The sequence below is a fragment of the Grampus griseus genome (genome assembly GCF_964374135.1).
Source record: "Grampus griseus genome assembly, chromosome: 10".
NCBI lineage: Eukaryota > Metazoa > Chordata > Mammalia > Artiodactyla > Delphinidae > Grampus > Grampus griseus.
Window position 1 is genome coordinate 37,753,871 of NC_139004.1, and position 17,475 is coordinate 37,771,345.

The 17,475-nt window shown below is 40.4% G+C and overlaps 1 protein-coding gene across 4 annotated transcripts in view; it reads left to right on the plus strand.

Annotated features, from left to right (window-relative positions):
* SRPK1 (SRSF protein kinase 1) overlaps nucleotides 1–17,475 on the plus strand; it is an 81,315-nt gene that overhangs the window by 298 nt on the left and 63,542 nt on the right. For all 4 annotated transcript variants that reach the window (XM_082663268.1, XM_082663267.1, XM_082663269.1 and 1 more), the window contains exon 2: nucleotides 270–330. In XM_082663268.1, coding sequence (XP_082519394.1) covers nucleotides 270–330 — 61 coding nt within the window. The remainder of the gene's footprint in view (nucleotides 1–269; nucleotides 331–17,475) is intronic.

A 17,475-nucleotide genomic window follows, 5' to 3' on the forward strand; every position in this document is an offset into this window, starting at 1 on the left:
GGCCCTCGGCAGGCGAGGCCGACCCCGGCGCGCCAGCCCCCTGACTCGGCCTGAGCCCCTTCCGGCGTGCCCCGCCTGGGCGCTGCTCTGCGCTCCGTGGGCCGCCAGACCCCTGAGCGGCCGCCTGGCCGACGCCGCGGCGCTTGCCCCGGAGCCGCCCCTCAGGCAGGCCCCGCACCCGGGCCTCGCGCCCCTGCTGGGTCTCCACCCTCACCTTGGTCTCTCCCTTTCCTACCCATTCGCCCTTCATCCATCCCTCTCTCCTGCAGTGCTTGCGCTCCAGGCCCGAAAGAAAAGGACCAAGGCCAAGAAGGACAAAGCCCAGAAGAAGTGAGTCTCACCCCCCAACATCCCTTTCTTTGGATTTGCCCCCGCACCTCGTCTCTGGTTTCACGCCTTGAACGTCCACCGGGTTTGGACACCCGGCGGCCGCAGCCACATGGCCTCGGGGCGGCCAAGGAGGGTCGCGCCCTGTGAACCATGTGGGCGGGAGCTTCTGTTGCTGGAGGCCAGGTTTGCGTCTTAGCAGCCCCGCGCCGTCTGGAAAGGGCTGTTGGGAGAGGACCGTAGCCCGACCGGTACCTTACCTTCCCAACTCCAGAGAGGAGGCACAAGCTTCCCGAGTTTGAGCCTCCCCACGGAGCTGGTAGATCACTATCAGTTTGTGAACCCTGCTCTCTTTCCATACCTGCTTCCCAGCGTCTTAATTTGCCTCCTCCTTCTGCAGGGTAGGCGGCCTGGAATTCTTGAATGAATTTTCTGTATTTTGGTCTGCCAGCCACACGCTCCCTTTTATAGAGGAGGGCATGGAGCTTTCCCCTGGGTTAGGCAACTTCCTGAGCCTGCAGGCACCTGGCCTTCCTTGCAGTCTGCAGGCAGCCCTCTGGGGTATGCAGCCGGTTTCTGTTGCTGCTTCTCTTTTCGCGGAACCTCAAGTCCTCGCACTGAATGCAGATACCTTCTGGAGTGGGCATCACAGTGGTGACGGGGAAGTTCTTTAGCCAACGCTGTTGCTGATTTTGGCTTGGTGTGTTAAGTGCCACTTGCCGGTTTTTATCAGCAGGATGCATAATCGTGGTTTAGCGCTATTGTGGGAAACACAAAAGTTGGTCAGAACGTCATAGAAACGCCCAGTAGAGGGCTTCTGCAAGTGAGGCTTAGTCTGAAGAACTTTTGTACTCACATTTAATTGCAGAGGGCCTTGGAAATTGTTTTTTAGACACTTGTACTCAGAAAAAAAATGCATTATTTTCATGACACTTCCATTTCCTTGGATCTACGTGGAGTTGTACACCATCTAAGTGTTTCTGAGTTGATAAAACTCATTTCAGAGGCTTTCCTAGGTTTTCTTTCTGAATGATGATACAAGATCCGGGCATGTGTGCATGTATGTATGTTTGTGTATTGTTTTCGGCAGCTGCCTAATGTTTCAGGAGAGCAAATGATGACTTCTATCAATAGAGCTAAAGTGGTAGGTGACCTCACCTCTTGCTTCATTTCTATCAACTGTCCTATGAAATTTTTTATTTTCTGAAGTGCTTGGTAACCAGTGCATTTAAATGTGAGTTTATATATGTTTGTGTGTGTATTTAATTTGCCTCTTGATTATCCACGTGTGGATGATTCAAAAACCAGTTTTTACTCCCAGATTGGTTTAATGGAAACAGCCAGGAGCTAACCTGGTTCTCCCGTGCAGTGGGAATTTAAATGTTACTCTGTGTGTGTGCGCGTGCACGAGCGTGCATGCACAGCCTTAGTTTTGTTACTCTCTGTGGAGCTGATGTGAATGTGTTATAAAACCATATGTTTTCTGCTGATGTAAGGAGGTGGTGATTTTATTATTCACTGTATTATTTAGATTTCATCTGTCCTGGTTTCTCCACTTGGAAATTAACCTTGATATTAGCCTGAATCAGCCTATAATTTGGGAGATAAATATGTATGGGTGATCATATACTTTATTTTTAACACCAGATATTCAGTACTTTGGATTATCTGTTTATTTATAATAAGTTTGTTCATTTATTTTTGGCTGCATTGGGTCTCTGTTGCTGTGCGTGGGGTTTCTCTAGTTGCAGCGCGTGGGGGCTACTCTTCGTTGTGGTGTACAGGCTTCTCATTGCGGTGGCTTCTCTTGTTGCAGCAGAGTACGGGCTCTAGGCACGTGGGCTTTAGTATTTGGCTCTCGGGCTCTAGAGCGCAGACTCAGTAGTTGTGACGCACGGGCTTAGTTGCTCCAAGGCATGTGGGATCTTCCTGGACCAGGGCTCTAACCTGTGTCCCCTGCATTGGCAGGTGGATTCTTAACCACTATGCCACAGGGAAGCCCCGTGGATTATCTGTTTAGACCATATGCTTTATTTGTAAAGCTGAATATACGTACTTTGGATTATCTGTTACTCCTCCATTCACTACTGTGGGTAACCTAGAGTCACTTGCACAAAAGCAAGTGAGTAGTACAGATAATTAGTTATTTTACTGAATATTTCATCTTGTACAACTTGACTCCTTGAACCACCCCCATTTACTTATAGTTTCAGAGGTGCTTAATTTTTTATTTTGTCTTCAATTAATAGTTTTTCTTGATAATATTACTTTTTTTTTTTGGGTTTCTCCAGCCGCCTTTTAAGTACTTGAAATGTCTAACTAATTAACTTGGTTAGAGTACTGTGTCAGAAGTTCAAGCCCCACTTGTCTCAGGTAACTTGACTTTATTCCTTGACTCTTGACTGCACTTCTGACTTCTAGTCATTTTGCAAAGGCAAGCTGCTAGTTACCAGGAGATTAGTCTGGGAGAAAGTCTGAGGGAGAAGGGTGCGATAGTTTGGTCTTTGGAGTGAGTCAGATCTGGTTTGAATTCTGATTTTGCCGCGTTTTAGCAATCTGACCTTGGATTACTTAGTTAAGGAAACAGTCTTATATGTTATGACTGGTAGCTCAGTCATAATGAAAACTCATCAGGACTTGAAGTTTAAAAAAACCAAACATTTAAATGAAAAATTTTAGAAATTATGGATGTACAACAGTAAATAACATCCTAGTAATTTAGTCATGGTGTGGAACAGGTGGAAGGGATTTTCAGTCCCCTGATTTTGTAGATCTTAAAACTAGAATCTACATACTTTAAATAATATTCCCATGGAGCTGAACCAGTTTGTAGCAGTGTCAAAACTGGAATCCAGGGCTCCTGCCTTCCAGCTCAGTGCTCTTTAGGATTTGTTTCCTTTGGGTTCTTTTACTGTGCTGAAAGATCTGACTTTGGGGATTTTTAGTTGTCTTTAGTAGTTTTATTTGAAGAATTCCTTCTCCATTTCAGTTTTTCCGACACTGTACTCTTGTTTACTAACATTAACTAGTTGGTGATAATCTCTATTTTACCTTACAGATAAGGCAATTGAGATTTGCCAGATTACTCCCCTAGAAAATTTAAAGCTAGGTTTCTAACCCAGATCTGACATACCCCAAAGCCCTGGATACTAACCATTGCTGTCTCCAAGTGACAATTCCTTTTAGTGTATCTGAGGACAAATAAGAATAGAGGCTGAGTGAACAGAGGCTTGTGACTAAGGGACCTCAGGATGCATGGGTGTTCAGGTACACTTTCATGGCCCATTGGGTATGTCTCTTAAAGGGTACAACGTTATATCTCCCTTTGAGCATTCAGTTTTCAATGTGTATATCAAGAGCTGTGTGCCTTCATCTGTTTGTCATAGGTTTTTATAATTTAAGACAATTTATGTATGCTTTTTTTTTTAAGATGATTTATTTATTTTATTTATTTTTGGCTGCATTGGGTCTTAGTTGCAGGATGTGGGATCTTCGTTGAGGTGTGCGGACTTCTCTCTAATTGTGGCGCACAGGCTCCAGGGTGGGTGGGCTCTGTAGTCTGTGGCATGCAGGCTCTCTAGTTGAGGCACGTGAGCTCAGTAGTTGTGGCATGCGGGCTTAGTTGCCCCCTGGCATGTGGGATCTTAGTTCCCTGACTGGGGATCGAACCCACATCCCCTGCATCGTTAGGTGAATTCTCTACCACTGGACCACCAGGGAGGTCCCTATGTCTGCTTTCAAAATTGTTTCTATGGAATATAATCCCAGAATGGATTTCATATCTAATAATTTTACTGAGATAAAGGGATTGAGAAGTGGGAAATGGGGGTGCAGTTTTAAATAGGGTGATGGAGGACACATTGATAAGGTGACATTTGAAGGAGGTAAATGAAGGGCTGCTCTAGCCAGAATATTAGGAGTGGGAATATTCTTCTAGCTCCTGCTTAGCCTCCAGAACTGGACAGTATTACTTGAAAAAGCTTCCCAAAGACGGTAATCTATAAGGTATCTTGTTTTAATTTCTTTTATTACTAAAAGGTTGACCATTTGGAGGATATATTTATTGACCTGCTACTATCTTTTGTCCATTTTTATGTTGGATTGTTGATCATTTTCTTGATATTAAGAGCTATTTATTAAGAATATACCTTTTGGGGCTTCCCTGGTGGCGCAGTGGTTGAGAGTCCGCCTGCTGAGGCAGGGGACACGGGTTCGTGCCCTGGTCCGGGAAGATCCCACATGCTGTGGAACGGCTGGGCCCGTGAGCCATGGCCGCTGAGCCTGCGTGTCCGGAGCCTGTGCTCCGCAACGGGAGAGGCCACAGCAGTGAGAGGCCCGCATACCGCAAAAAAAAAAAAAAAAAAAAAAAAAAAAAAGAATATACCTTTTGTTATGTGACAGATTTGTACTTCTCAGCTTGTTAGCCTTTCAAATTACATTTATAGTGTGTTTTTGACATAAATTAATTTTTTTATATGTAATTAATCTGTTTCTTTGCTTTTTACCTTTGAAATTTTTGATGTCAACTTTCCTATCTTTAAAAAAAGTTGCATTTTTAACTTTGTGTGATTCCATTAAAGTATGTACTTTCAAAATTATGTACTGCTAGAATTGCATTTTAGAATTGCTCTTAGAAATATTTTCTTGTCTTCTTTTCTTTCTCAGTAAGTTTATGTACGTTAGTAAATTTTATTTGCATTAGTGTTTCTTCTACAGTGAGGCCCAGAGGCTTGCCAGTTTACCATGTTTCTTTAGATTACTACTTGAAACCAGCAACTTGTTGAAGTGCTAAAAGTGGTGGGTGTTTAGGAACTCCTATATTAAAAGTGAAAAGACAGTTCACAGAAGGATAGACAAGTTGAAAAGGCAGAGGGCTATGTACCAGATGAAGGAACAAGATAAAACCCCAGGAAAAACAACTAAATGAAGTGGAGATAGGCAACCTTCCAGAAAGAGAATTCAGAATAATGATAGTGAAGATGATCCAGGACCTCGGAAAAAGAACGGAGGCAAAGATCGAGAAGATGCAAGAAATGTTTAACAAAGACCTAGAAGAATTAAAGAACGAACAAACAGAGATGAACAGTACAATAACTGAAATGAAAAATACACTAGAAGGAATCAGTAGCAGAATAACTGAGGCAGAAGAACGGATAAGTGACCTGGAAGACAGAATGGTGGAATTCACTGCTGTGGAACAGAATAAAGAAAAAAGAATGAAAAGAAATGAAGATAGCCTAAGAGACCTCTGGGAAAACGTTAAATGCAACAACATTCGCATTATAGAAGGAGAAGAGAGAGAGAAAGGACCCGATAAAATATTTGAAGATATTATAGTTGAAAACTTCCCTAACATGGGAAAGGAGATAGCCACACAAGTCCAGGAGGTGCAGCAAGTCCCATACAGGATTAACCCAAGGAGAAACGTGCCGAGACACATAGTAATCAAATTGGCAAAAATAAAGACAAAGAAAAATTATTGAAAGCAGCAAGGGAAAAATGACAAATAACATACAAGGGAACTCCCATGAGATTAACAGCTGATTTCTCAGCAGAAACTCTGCAAGCCAGAAGGGAGTGGCATGATGTTCTTAAAGTGATGAAAGGGAAGAACCTACAACCAACATTACTCTACCCGGCAAGGATCTCATTCAGATTCGATGGAGAAATCAAAAGCTTTACAGAGAAGCAAAAGCTAACAGAATTCAGCACCACCAAACCAGCTCTACAACAAATGCTAAAGGAACTTCTCTAAGTGGGAAACACAAGAGAAGAAAAGGACCTACAAAAACAAACCCAAAACAATTAAGAAGATGGTCATGGGAACATACACATCAATAATTACCTTAAATGTGAATGGATTAAATGCTACAACCAAAGACATAGGCTTGCTGAATGGATACAAAAACAAGACCCATATATATGCTATCTACAAGAGACCCACTTCAGACCTAGGGACACATTCAGACTGAAAGTGAGGGGTTGGAAAAAGATATTCCATGCAGATGGAAATGAAAAGAAAGCTGGAGTAGCAATACTCATATCAGATAAAATAGACTTTCAGGTAAAGAATGTTACAAGAGACAAGGAAGGACACTACATAATAATCAAGGGATGAATCCAAGAAGAAGATACAACAATTATAAATATATATGCACCCAGCACAGGAGCACCTGAATACGTAAGGCAACTGCTAACAGCTATAAAAAAGGAAATCAACAGTAACACAATAATAGTGGGGAACTTTAACACCTCACTTACCAGTGGACAGATCATCCAAACAGAAAATTAATGAGGAAGCACAAGCTTTAAATGATACAATAGACCAGATAGATTTAATTGATATTTATAGGACATTCCATCCAAAAACAGCAGATTACACTTTCTTCGCAAGTGCACATGGAACATTCTCCAGGACAGATCACATCTTGGGTCACAAATCAAGCCTCAGTAAATTTAAGAAAATTTAAATCAAGCATCTTTTCTGACCACAAAGCTATGAGATTAGAAATCGATTACAGGGGAAAAAACGTAAAAAACACAAACACATGGAGGCTAAACAATACGTTACTAAATAACTAAGAGATCACTGTGAAGAAATCAAAGAGGAAATCAGAAAATACCTAGAGACAAATGACAATGAAAACACAACGATCCAAAACCTATGGGATGCAGCAAAAGCAGTTCTAAGAGGGAAGTTTATAGTAATACAAGCCTACGTCAAGAAACAAAAAAAATCTCAAAGAATGTAACCTTACACCTAAAGGAACTAGGGAAAGAAGAGAAAACAAAAGCCAAAGTTAGCAGAAGGAAAGAAATCATAAAGATCAGAGTAGAAACAAAGAAAACAGTAGCAAAGATCTATAAAACTAAAAGCTGGTTCTTTGAGAAGATAAACAAAATTGATAAACCATTAGCCAGACTCATCAAGAAAAAAGAGGGAGAGGGCTCAAATCAATAAAATTAGAAATGAAAAAGGAGAAGTTACAACATACACTGCAGAAATACAAAGCATCCTGAGAGACTACTAGAAGCAACTCTGTGCCAATAAAATGGACAACATGGAAGAAATGGATAAATTCTCAGAAAGGTAAAATCTTCCAAGACTGAACCAGGAAGAAATAGAAGATATAAACAGACCAATCACAAGTAACGAAATTGAAACTGTGATTAAAAATCTTCCAGCAAACAAAAGTCCAGGACCAGATGGCTTCACAGGTGAATTCTATCAAACATATAGGGAAGAGCTAACACCCATCCTTCTCAAACTCTTCCAAAAAATTGCAGAGGAAAGAACCCTACCAAACTCATTCTATGAGGCCCTGATACCAAAATCAGACAAAGATACAACAAAAAAAGAAAATTACAGACCAATATAGATGCAAAAATCCTCAACAAAATACTAGCAAACAGAATCCAACAACACGTTAAAAGGATCATACACCATGATCAAATGGGATTTATCCCGGGGATGCAAGGATTCTTCAATATACGCAAATCAATCAGTGTGGTACATCATATTAACAAATTGAAGAAAACCCATATGATCATCTCAATAGATGCAGAAAAAGCTTTTGACAAAATTCAACACCCATTTATGATAAAAACTCTCCAGAAAGTGGGCATAGAGGGAATCTACCTCAAGATAATAAAGGCCATATATGACAAAACCACAGCAAACATCATTCTCAATGGTGAAAAACTGAGAGCATTTCCTCTAAGATCAGGAACAAGACAAGGATGTCCACTCTTGCCACTACTATTCAACATAGTTTTGGAAGTCCTAGTCACGGCAATCAGAGAAGAAAAAGAAATAAAGGGAATCCAAATCGGAAAAGAGAAGATAAAACTGTCACTGTTGGAAGATGACATGATACTATACATAGAGAATCCTAAAGATGCCACCAGAAAACTACTAGAGCTAATCAATGAATTTGGTAAAGTTGCAGGATACAAAATTAATGCACAGAAGTCTCTTGCATTCCTGTACACTAATGATGAAAAATCTGAAAGAGAAATTAAGGAAACTCTCCCATTTACCATTGCAACAAAAAGAATAAAATGCCTAGGAATAAACCTACCTAGGGAGACAAAAGACCTGTACGCAGAAAACTATAAGACACTGATGAAAGAAATTAAGGATGATGCCAACAGGTGGAGAGATATACCATGTTCTTGGATTGGAAGAATCAATATTGTGAAAATGACTCTACTACCCAAAGCAATCTATAGATTCAATGCAATCCCTATCAAATTACCAATGGCATTTTTTATGGAACTAGAACAAAAAATCTTAAAATTCGTATGGAGACACAAAAGACCCCGAATAGCAAAAGCAATCTTGAGGGAAAAAAACGGAGCTGGATGAATCAGACTCCCTGACCTCAGACTATACTACAGAGCTACAGTAATCAAGACAATATGGTACTGGCACAAAAACAGAAATATAGATCAATGGAACAACATAGAAAGCCCAGATATAAACTGACGCACCTATGGTCAACTAATCTATGACAAAGGAGGCAAACATATACAATGGAGAAAAGACAGTGTCTTCAATAAGTGGTGCTGGAAAAACTGGACAGCTACATGTAAAAGAATGAAATTAGAACACTCCCTAACACCATACACAAAAATAAACTCAAAATGGATTCGAGACCTAAATGTAAGGCTGGACACTACAAAACTCTTAGAGGAAAACATAGGAAGAACACTCTCTGACATAAATCACAGCAAGATCTTTTTTGATCCACCTCCTAGAGTAATGAAAATAAAAACAAAAATAAACAAATGGGACCTAATGAAACTTAAAAGCTTTTGTAAAGCAAAGGAAACTACAAACGACGAAAAGACAACCCTCAGAATGGGCGAAAATATTTGCAAACAAATCAACGGACAAAGTATTAATCTCCAAAATATATAAACAGCTCGTGCAGCTCAATATTAAAAAAACAAACAACCCAATCCAAAAATGGGCAGAAGACCTAAATAGACATTTCTCCAAAGGAGACATACAGATGGCCAAGAAGCACATGAAAAGCTGCTCAACATCACTAATTATTAGAGGAATACAAATCAAAACTACAGTGAGGTATCACCTCAAAGCAGTTAGAATGGGCATCATCAAAATATCTACAAACAACAGATGCAGGAGAGGGTGTGGAGAAAAGGGAACCCTCTTGCAGTGTTGGTAGAAATGTAAATTGATACAGTTACTATGGAGAACAGTATGGAGGTTCCTTAAAAAACTAAAAATAGAATTACCATATGACCCAGCAGTCCCACTACTGGGCATATACCCAGAGAAAACCATAATTCAGAAAGGCACATGCACCCCAATATTCATTGCAGCTAATAGGCAGGTCATTACAATAGGCAGGTCATGAAAGCAACCTCTATGCCCATTGACAGAGGAATGGATAAAGAAGATGTGGTACATATATACAATGGAATATTAGCCATAAAAAGGAATGAAATTGGGTCATGTATAGAGACGTGGATGAACCTAGAGACTGTCATACAGAGTGAAGTAAGTCAGAAAGAGAAAAAGAAATATCATATGTTAACGTATATATGTGGAACGTAGAAAAATGGTACAGATGAACTGGTTTGCAGGGCAGAAATTGAGACACAGATGCAGAGAACAAACGTATGGACACCATGGGGGGAAAGCAGCAGGGGGTGGGGGTGGAGTGTGACGAATTGGGAGATTGGGATTGACATATAGACACTAATATGTATAAAATGGATAACTAGTAAGAACCTGCTGTATTAAAAAAAGGTTTTTTTTCTTAAAAATGAAAAGACAGGCTGGTCAACTAAAATCTATTTTTACTCAAGTTTTTAGACCTGGTAGGATAACTGCAGCAAGCTTTTTTGTTTTTTACACACCTTAGATAGACTTTTGCCTAGTGTTCCCCAGGTCCTGTCTACCACTAATGCTGGTTTGGGGACTAAGTTCATTTTTATATTGGCTGAAGCATTTTAATGGTTCTCTCACTGTAACTGAATTAATCCCAAGCAAATAAGAAAATTCAGAAAGCTAAGAGTTTTTTTTTTTAAGTCTTCCTTTCCAGGTGCAATGCAAGTAATAATTTAGTTAAAGAGAAATAGATATCTAAATATATTTGTAATCTTACAGTTTTTTCATCGAATTTAAGATGCTGTTGGTTTTTTAATTCACCATCTCTGAATTCACCATTCAGAGATGTAAAATGGTGGCAGACATTTTCATGTTTGAGTTTGTGAAATGCAGTAATTCCAAGGTTGTGCAGAATTGACAGCATGATTGTCTTTTTTTTTTTTTTGCGGTACGGGGACCTCTCACTGTTGTGGCCTCTCCCGTTGCGGAGCACAGGCTCCGGACGTGCAGGCTTAGTGGCCATGGCTCACAGGCCCAGCTGCTCCGCGGCATGTGGGATCTTCCCGGACCAGGGCACGAACCTGTGTCCCCTGCATCAGCAGGCGGACTCTCAACCACTGCGCCACCAGGGAAGCCCGTGATTGTCTTTTTAAAAGCTTTGTTGTGGAAATTTTCAAATATGTATGAAATGAGAGAAAATGGCAAAATAAACTTGCATATATCCACCTTAACTTCCAACAGTTATCAGCTATGGCTGATGTTGTTTCATCTATTGATAACATCTTCTCCTACTCCCCTCCATCTTATTTTAAAGCAAACCCTAGACATTATCATTTTGTAAGATAGGGACTCTTAATTTTTAAAAACATAACTACAGTACTATTATGACACCTAAAATTTTTTAACACAAGTTGATATCAAATATCCAACTTTGCCATTGTTTTAAAAGTCTCTCTAGTCTTTTTATCTATAGGTTCTGCATAGTTTTTGTTTCTTCTTTCTTTGCAAACTTTTTAAAATTAATTTATTTCTTTTTGGCTGCGTTGGGTCTTCATTGCTGCGTGGGGGCTTTCTGTCGTTGCGGCGAAGGGGGGCTAATCTTCCTTGCGGTGCACAGACTTCTCATTGCGGCGGCTTCTCTTGCTGTGGAGAACGGGCTTCAGTAGTTGTGGCACGTGGACTCAGTAGCTGTGACTCACGGGCTGTAGAGCTCAGGCTCAGAAGTTGTGGCGCATGGGCTTAGTTGCTCTGTGGCATATGGCGTCTTCCCAGACCAGGGATCAAACCCATGTCCCCTGCATTGGCAGGCGGATTCTTAACAACTGTGCCACCGGGGAAGTCCCTGCAGATTTTTTGCTAGACAGCTTCATTGGTGGTGTTGTATACTTCTATCAGATGGCACCTACTGTTTGGTTGACTCTTTATTTGTGATGTTAGTGGCCTTTGATTATTGCCTAGATCCCTGATTTGATTTGGGGTTGCAAAATGATAGTATTCTATTATTCTTTAATTTATTAATTGTAATACTTGTGTAAACAGAAACTTTATCTCTTCTGTTTGCTTATCTAGGGAGAGACTTCATGTGTATGACAGACTGGATAAATACTTTATACTTTCCAGTTTTAAAAATAATGAGCTGGGTTCCTAGCATCCTCCAAAATGACCAATAAGATTTATGTGATTATGAACACACAGATTTAAACATATTTGTGGTTCAGTCCATTGTAGTTTTGTTTTTGTTTTGTACAGCTTTATGGAGGTATAGTTTATATACCATAAAACTCACCTGTTTAAAGTGTATAATTGAGTGATTTTCAGTATGTTCACAGAGTTGTGCAACCTTCACCATGATCTAGTAGGTTTGAAATATATATCCATCACCTCAGCAAGAAACGCTGTACCCGTTTGCAGTCAGTCCTCATTACCCCCCATGCTACCTGACCTCCAACCATAGGCAACCACCAATCTACTTTCTGTCTCTATGGATTTGCTTAGGCTGGATATTTCATATAAATGGAATCGTACAATACGTGATCTGTTATGACTGGCTTCTTTTACTTAACATGTTTTTAATGCTCATGCATTTTGTAGCATGTATAGTTGTTATTTTTATTGATTGTCCTACCCTTGAGTCATTTGTCTCAGCCTGAGACATCTTTGATAGCTTTTTGCTATCTGGTGTGACAGTTTGTCCAGACTTGTACATTTTCTGCCCCAGTCAAAGAAATAGACCTTTCTCTAAGAAGCCTTTTAGTGGGAAATGACATTTGGAGATCACAATCTGGGCACTTAAGGTGCTTATTTCTACTGAGTTAGTCATTGTTTCTAGGCCTTTTTTGTGGTTAATTAGGAAATAAGTTGAAGTTGTGTTTTTTCTCTTTTTTTTTTTTTTTTTGCGGTACGCGGGCCTCTCACCACTGTGGCCTCTCCCGCTGCGGAGCACAGGCTCCGGACACGCAGGCTCAGCGGCCATGGCTCACAGGCCCAGCCGCTCCGCGGCACGCGGGATCCTCCCAGACACAGGCACGAACCTGTGTCCCCTGCATCGGCAGGCGTATTCTCAACCACTGCGCCACCAGGGAAGCCCTGTTTTTTCTCTTAAAAAAAAAAAAAAATCATGAGTTCAAGTTATACTTAAAAATCAAATTAAATGACCCAGGGACTTTCCTTATCTTCTTTGATTTTACATCTCTATCTCCTTTCTCCCACGTTGAAAACCCCAGTTCTTAACAGCACCAACATGATTATTCATTTTCTTTTCCCACAGTATAAATACAGAATAGTCTGAGAATGACAATGTCAACACTACAACCAATAGTATGATTACTGAAGAAAGCTAATGATTTCTTCTTATTGTTCTTCTTAGGGCATAGTATTTCAATAGGGATGTAGAGTCAAATTACTGAATTTTAAAGTTATGTGAGCTAGTTCCTTGCTGTGTGATTATGTTACCACCTGGTACACAGATTCATTTGTTTAACTTTTGCTTTCATTTTACATCTTTGGCTTTTTTAAATCTTGTAGAATTTGGGTCATCTGTGTTCTTAGTTTAAAATGAATATTGAAAATATAGTAATTTGTGATTGTGTTGATTTATTTTTAGTATATGGCTTCTGAAGCATGCTATCAGTAAGCCAAAAGGGAATGGTGGTTATTAGAATGTATGGAGTGGGCTTTCTCATCTGTCCTGTGAGAAGATGAGTTGTGTTACCAGATCTTTCGATTTTTTGAGAGACCCTGGAAATCTTGGTTTTTATGTGCTTCTCAACAACTATTTTGATTTTTTTTTTTTTAACCATTATAAACAAGTTTAGGGGCAGGATTTTACAGCCTACAGTTTGTAATCTCTGCTGTAGAATCTTCAGGGTGAGAGTTAGTTACTAATTGGCCTAATTATTAGGTCTAATACTATCTCTAGCCCTTCTCCTTAAAGTTATAGTAAACACAGTTGTGGAAGAGATCTGTGGTTCTGTGTACCTCTTCCTGGAAGATTAACTTTGGGAATTTCAAAAAGATCCATGCGATTAGCTGTGAAGACCAGAGTATCTAGTTTTTCAACTACTTTAACAAGGAATGCTTTCAGAAAGTTGTCAGAAACCACAAAATAAGTTAACTATACTTTGTTCATTTTCAGAGAAGTATAGTAGCACTGGACACAAAAGTTAGTTGGCAGGAGCTAGATAAATAAAAATCATATTCATTTGTACCATGATGAAGCCTTTGGTTATATAGATGAAGGTTAAGGCCAGGTATAATTCATTGCTATTGAGTAATAAATTCCTTGGTGGCTTACATGCTTTGCATAATAGGTATTTAAAGATTGCTTATCAAAAAGTTTGAGAACATTTGATATATATTTTAGCCACTATATAAGAATTGTCACCAGTATAAGAGTTGTCATCAATGGCCTGAAGTTTGGTGTTGGTACCATGAGTCATGTTGATGACCTTTATATATTATTTAATTTACTCAAATTCTAACTTCTTTGTTCTGAGTGATTAGGCATTTTAAACAATGCTACCCATTCTTTTGGGGGTGGTCTTTGTGAACTTTTGTTTCCTGAAATACTAAGGTGGCCTTATGTTGTAATTAATATAAAGGTAATTTATGGGCAACTGTATCTTCTCATTCACTTTGTTCTTGATTGTGGTGCTGCCCTTCAGCCTGTGAAGGACCTTGAATGTCCTTTAAGCCAAGCAGTTTGACCACAGATGTCAGGTTCTGTCTATACGTGAGCTTGGTGGCAAGCTCCCTTGATACTCCTATGACTACCTATGCCTTTGAGAATAGATTTTGCAGGAATTGTATGTTGCATATTTCTTGCTAGTATTAGGAATATAAGGAGAGGGCTTCCCAGGTGGCACAGTGGTTAAGTATCTGCCTGCCAGTGCCGGGGACACGGGTTCGATCCCTGGTCTGGGAAGATCCCACATGCTGCAGAGCAACTAAACCCATACACCACAACTACTGAGCCTGTGCTCTAGAAGCCTGCGAGCCACAACCACTGAGCCTGTGTGCTACAACTGCTGAAGCCCGTGTGCCTAGAGCCCATGCTCCGCAACAAGAGAAGCCACTGCAATGAGAAGCCTGCGCACCGCAACGAAGAAGAGTCCCCGCTCGCCATAACTAGAGAAAGTCTGTGCACAGAATGAAGACCCAATGCAGCCAAAAATAAATAAATAAAATAAATTTAAAAAAAATAGAATATAATGAGATAAATTAGCTAACTTAGCTCATGTTGTAGGTGGAAGGATAGAATAGGTATATGCTCAAATACTGTTTATTAAAAAAGAGCTTGTTTTCTTGAATCACACAGTCCCAGGTTCCAGCTTGCCTCCAACATGGTTGTTGGATGAACTTGGACAATATCATTTGACTTCCTTGAGTCTGAGTTGCCTTATCTGCAGATGGCGAGATTCTGATGCTGAAATTGTACGTGCATGCCTAGCTCAGTACTCAGCTAGGAGTATAGTGCTTTGGTGACTACTCCCATGCTCATGCTTCCTTCCTTAGCTAAAATGGGTTTACCCTTGACTTTTATGTAACACTTCTTATTACTATTCATGTGTTGAACTAATGGTTTTAACTCACCTGTTGGTATTTCCTATACATATGTATCAGGTCTAGTTTGGGTTAGAGTCCCTAAAGATCAGGGATAGTTTATATTTAATTATGTGTATATATCATCTGATAAATTTAGGCACTCAAATTTTTGTTTCAATGCTGCCAAACCCTAGCTCCTAGGATTACTGAGTTGAGATTGCTACTTGAGTATGCCTCAGAAATTAAATTCAGTTTGTCAGTTTGCAAAAGAAAGAAATTATCTGTCAGGAAAGATATATATGGAAAAGGTTGTGGGAGAAATTTAGCATTTATTGAGTTCCACTGTGTGTAGGTCCTGCAACTTAAAATAGTATCTAATTAAATTTTTGCATCAGGTTAGGTACTCCAGAAGGAATACAAAAATGACTTAGAGTGAAGGGGACTTCCCTGGTGGTGCAGTCATTAAGAATTTGCCTGCCAGTGCAGGGGACACAGGTTCGATCCCTGGTCCAGGAAGGTCCCACATGCTGCAGAGCAACTAAGCCTGTGCATCACAACTACTGAGCTTGCACTCTAGAGCCTGAGAGCCACAACTACTGAACCTGTGCGCCACAACTACTGAAGCCCGCGTGCCTGGAGCCTGTGCTCCGCAACAAGAGATGCCACTGCAATGAGAAACCCGCACAGCGCAACGAAGAGTAGCCTCCGTTTGCGCAACTAGAGAAAACCCGTGTGCAGCAACGAAGACCCAATGCAGCCAAAAAAAATTAATTAATTAATTAATTAAAAAAATAAACAGAGTTAAGCCTTCTCCTCAAGGGGATTTCTTAAGGGAGATAAGTACACAAATATGATTTTCTTCTAGTCTCTATTAGTTTGCTCTGGTTACTGAACAAAGTACCACAATCTGGGTGGCTTAGACAACAGAAATTTATTGTCTCACACTTCTGGAGCATAGAAGTCTGAAATGAAGTTGTCAGCAGGGTTGAAGATGGCCATCTTCTCCTTGTATCCGTGCATCATCTTCCCTCTATGTGTTTTAGTCTGTGTCCAAATTTCCTCTTTTTATAAGGACACTAGTCATATTGGATCAGGACTCATCCTAGACCTCATTTTACCTTGATCACTTCTATGAAGATCCTATCTCCAAATAGTCACATTCTGAGAAACTGGAAGTTAGGACTCCAGTGTGTCTTTTTGGGGGGACACAGTTGAACCCATAACACAGTCCGTAGAAGATAGTTCTCTGCATAGGAGATCCTACAATTATTCATTCCCCAAGGCAGGAAGAAATAGAAGACTGAAATTTACATGTAAGTAAACTAGAGTTTCTAAGGTGCTTTTTCCAGTCAGCTTTTTTTTTGTTGTTAACTTATTTATTTATTTGGCTGTGCCGGGCCTTAGTCGCAGCACACGGGATCTTTGTGGCAGTGTGTGGGATCTTCAGTTGCGGCATGTGAACTCTTAGTTGTGGCATGCGGGATCTAGTTGCCTGACCAGGGATGGAACCCAGGCCCCCTGCATTGGGAGTGCAGAGTCTTAGCCACTGGACCATTAGGAAAGTTCCTCCAGTCAGCTTTTAGTTTGTCTTTTGAAGCCAAATCATTTCTAAGACCCAAACACATCATCTTCAAATCAGTTATTCCTCCTGAGTTTCAGTTTTATTTTATTTATTTATTTATTTATTTGGCTGTGTTTGGTCTTCGTTACTGTGTGAGGGCTTTCTCTAGTTGCGGCAAGCAGGGGCCACTCTTCATCGTGGTGCGCGGACCTCTTACTGTCGCAGCCTCTCTTGCTGTGGGGCACAGGCTCCAGATGCGCAGGCTCAGTAGTTGTGGCTCACGGGCCCAGTTGCTCCGTGGCACGTGGAATCTTCCCAGACCAGGGCTCGAACCTGTGTCCCCTACATTGGCAGGTAGATTCTCAACCACTGTGCCACCAGGGAAGCCCCTCAGTTTTATTTTTGAATCATTCCAGATAAAACTCTAGCATTTCTTACCTCTTTACTAAAACGTCACAACCCTATTTAAAATGTCAGCATACTCTGTCCCCTTACCTTTTTAAATTTTTCTTTATAGCCCCTCTCATAGCCTGACATTATAGAACATCTGTCTCCTTGAGAGACGTTGAGAGAGGACTTTGATGGGACTTGCTGTCCCAACTTTAGCTATTCACCAGCAGAAACTCAAAACCCAGATAGATTCAGATAAATTAGGGCTATTTTTTTGTCACCTTGTGCTAGT